This window comes from Merops nubicus, unplaced genomic scaffold (genome assembly GCF_000691845.1).
Source record: "Merops nubicus isolate BGI_N331 unplaced genomic scaffold, ASM69184v1 scaffold13940, whole genome shotgun sequence".
NCBI classification, from domain to species: Eukaryota; Metazoa; Chordata; class Aves; order Coraciiformes; family Meropidae; genus Merops; species Merops nubicus.
Genome location: NW_008583638.1, coordinates 247 through 3083, shown reverse-complemented (window position 1 = coordinate 3083; position 2837 = coordinate 247). Strand labels below are relative to the sequence as shown.

The 2837-nt window shown below is 38.9% G+C and overlaps 1 protein-coding gene across 1 annotated transcript in view; it reads right to left on the bottom strand.

Annotated features, from left to right (window-relative positions):
• Positions 1 to 2359, bottom strand: part of LOC103774213 (uricase-like) — a gene marked incomplete at its 5' end in the record, with an annotated part of 7205 nt that extends 4846 nt beyond the window's left edge. The window contains 3 exons of the mRNA XM_008941605.1: positions 1016 to 1094; positions 1219 to 1335; positions 2096 to 2359. Of these exons, the coding sequence (XP_008939853.1) occupies positions 1016 to 1094; positions 1219 to 1335; positions 2096 to 2359 (460 nt within the window). The remainder of the gene's footprint in view (positions 1 to 1015; positions 1095 to 1218; positions 1336 to 2095) is intronic.
• Between the last annotated feature and the right edge of the window lie 478 nt (positions 2360 to 2837).

Below are 2837 nucleotides of genomic sequence, written 5' to 3'. Positions count from 1 at the left end.
CAGCAGGAACAGAAGGACAATGCTCAAATGTGCCTTTCAGAACTTTTGTCTTTTCTGCAAGTGAAACTGGTCTTTTCACTGGTCCTAAACCTGACATGTTAGGAAACAGGGAGAGAAGGTAGGATGGGGACATAGCTCAAAGTTACATTAGGGCAGTGATAGATAGCTACTGGACTAATGCTTAAAACTTCTGAACCCACTGTGTTAAATGATGTAGTGGTCTCAGCTCAGTTCCCAGGGGTCTGAGAGATGGGTTAAATGAAACACCAACACAGTGAGATTGAACTTATGCTCTTCTGAGTCATACCAAGAACAGGTAATTTTTACGCTCCCTTTGGAATGCCAATTCATGGACAGGCAGTTGAGCTTGAAAGCCTCTGCCTTTTAAATATCACAGAACTCCTAGTGAAGCCAGATAGTGCTTCATTTATGCATGGTGTGCAAAAATAGTAAGCACGCTCTGAAATATTTTCATGTGAAAAATTGTTTGCACATAGACTTGAGTGCTCATGATGTTCAAGCCAGCCTGGCTTGCAGCAATGAAATTGCATCTTTCTTAGAAATAAAACCAAGGAAACACTGACAGTGTTTTGCAAATAACTGCAAAGTAGGCAACTGGCCCACAGCAGTGTGATTTTGTGATAAGTTCTCTATGGGGTAATGATAAGAGTGAGACTGCAGAATATAGTATAGTGTAAAAATGTAAGCAAGACTGTTCTCAGAAGGCTATGAAATCCTGTGATGCTATAAAGCAGTTCTTCTGGATGTTCTGTTGTAACTATTACACATTTAGGATATACAGAGAAAGGTGAGCTATATTAGTTCTTCAGCCATGTCTTGGAGATCAAGGACTGCAACATTAGACTATAAAGATATTCTTTGTTTTAGAACTCTGGAGCAATTTGGCTGTGCTGTAAGCCCTGTAACACCATTAGCTGCCTCTAAAGCCATCTTCATCTCTCAGCAGCAGACAGATTTACAGAGAAGCAGGGGAAGCTGCAAATTCTATTCTCACCATTTCGACACTGCTCAACTTCACAAAATCGGATCCCATCAGGAACGCACAGGAACGAGTGGATGTGGGGAGCACCATTCTGGAGGTTAGAGCAGACATGTAAGTAAAAACGTAGTAAATACTACCTGAACTTGAAAACAGGAACTGAGAGTCACGAATGGCTCCAGTGTAAATGTACTGAACGCATATAACATTTTAGATACCTCATGTAGACGTTGCCATGGTACTTCCTGAATGAAGGTTTTGACATACACCACTTGGCAAAATGTTGTCATGAAGTGTTTGCAGATATCTATAGCAAATTGCTCTAAAGTCTGGATCTAAGACAGCAAACAATATTATTAGAAAAAAAAGCAATTACCTCATGTACAAAAGGAGATTGTTCTGATTGTTGTAAGTATTTGGGAAGGATCAGTTTGTTACAAATACAGATTTCTCTAATTTCTGATTCTGCTCACTGTGCCTAGTCATTTAATCAGCTTGCGGCATACACTGCAAATAGCAGTCACATCAAAAATGTCCCATTCTGTGGTATAGTGAGCTGTAGAGAAATTGCTACAGAAGGCCTGTGATATGAGGTTATAATACTGAAATAATCATAGCAATATTCTGATTAAGCTTGACAGGGTAAAGATGGAATTTCATTACTGAGAAAGAGTTTATGCTACAGATTATCCTTGTGATAGATGCCATTAAGGGAGGTAAGAACACAGTTAACAGAATTAAGAGGAGTCTCACATACTTTGAGATCTGTTTAAAAATGCTGTAGGGGAATAATGCAGTATTATGTGCTATTAAATTAAGAAAAAGATGGATTGTTTGACAAATCTGCAAAAAATACTTCTAGCTCTGTAAAAAAAAAAAAAAAAAAAGGACTTTGGAAAACTATGAAGGAGTCCACAGGATAAGCACTTGAGGAAGAAAAATTATCTCCCAAATCACTGAAGGTTGACTTCAGTGCCAATCTGACGTGCCAATGAGGGGAGAGATTACTATGATGTATTTTGAAAAGAAAAAGTACAACAAACACATCCAAATGAAATCATAAGAAACAGCAAGGCTAGTTAAAAAATAAAATACCCCATTTTTTTTGGCCAACACAAGGACAATATTCTTTATAGTGTCTGTAGGTATCACAAGGGAGTTGTTTCCATCCAGGTACTCCTGAGCAGAAGTCAGCCGGAGATGCGTGCACACTTCCACTTCTTTAACAAAGTGCTTCTTCCCTTCTTTATGAAGGCGAAGGAACTTAATTGTGTTCTTGCCATATTCACAGTTGAGGACTTCTACATCCTTGATCTGCAGAGAAAATACACAACAGTTGTGAGGGAATTCAGTGGAAGCCTGAGTTATGTTCGGTCAATGAATCCCTGAGGCTGAAATATCCCATATTTGGTAGCAACATCTTTTAATGTAAATCAGCACCTTTTAATATAAGCATGAGGAGAAGGGAGAAAGGATATTTTACACACCAAGAGATTATCAGACATAAAATTGCTCAATTCAGGTGTGTTTGTTCCTGACAGAAATGCTAAAACACTTAAAAGATAATTTAAAAAATATAAATTATCTAATTGTGAGTAAATTACTGTGGCTCAGAGATCAGAGTGTTTTCTCTGACTGTCAGTCCCTGGGGGCTCAATCCCCACAGACAAATGAAGGCTCCCACTGCCCGAGCCAGGCTCTGCACTTCACCATAAACTCTTTGCAGGAATGGTGCAAAGGCTGCGGTCGCTACAGGGGCTCGATGGAGAAATAGTGAGAGGAAAATTAATTTGGTTTGCATGTTTGAACACTGTTTTTTTCAGATAGTTGTAAAAAC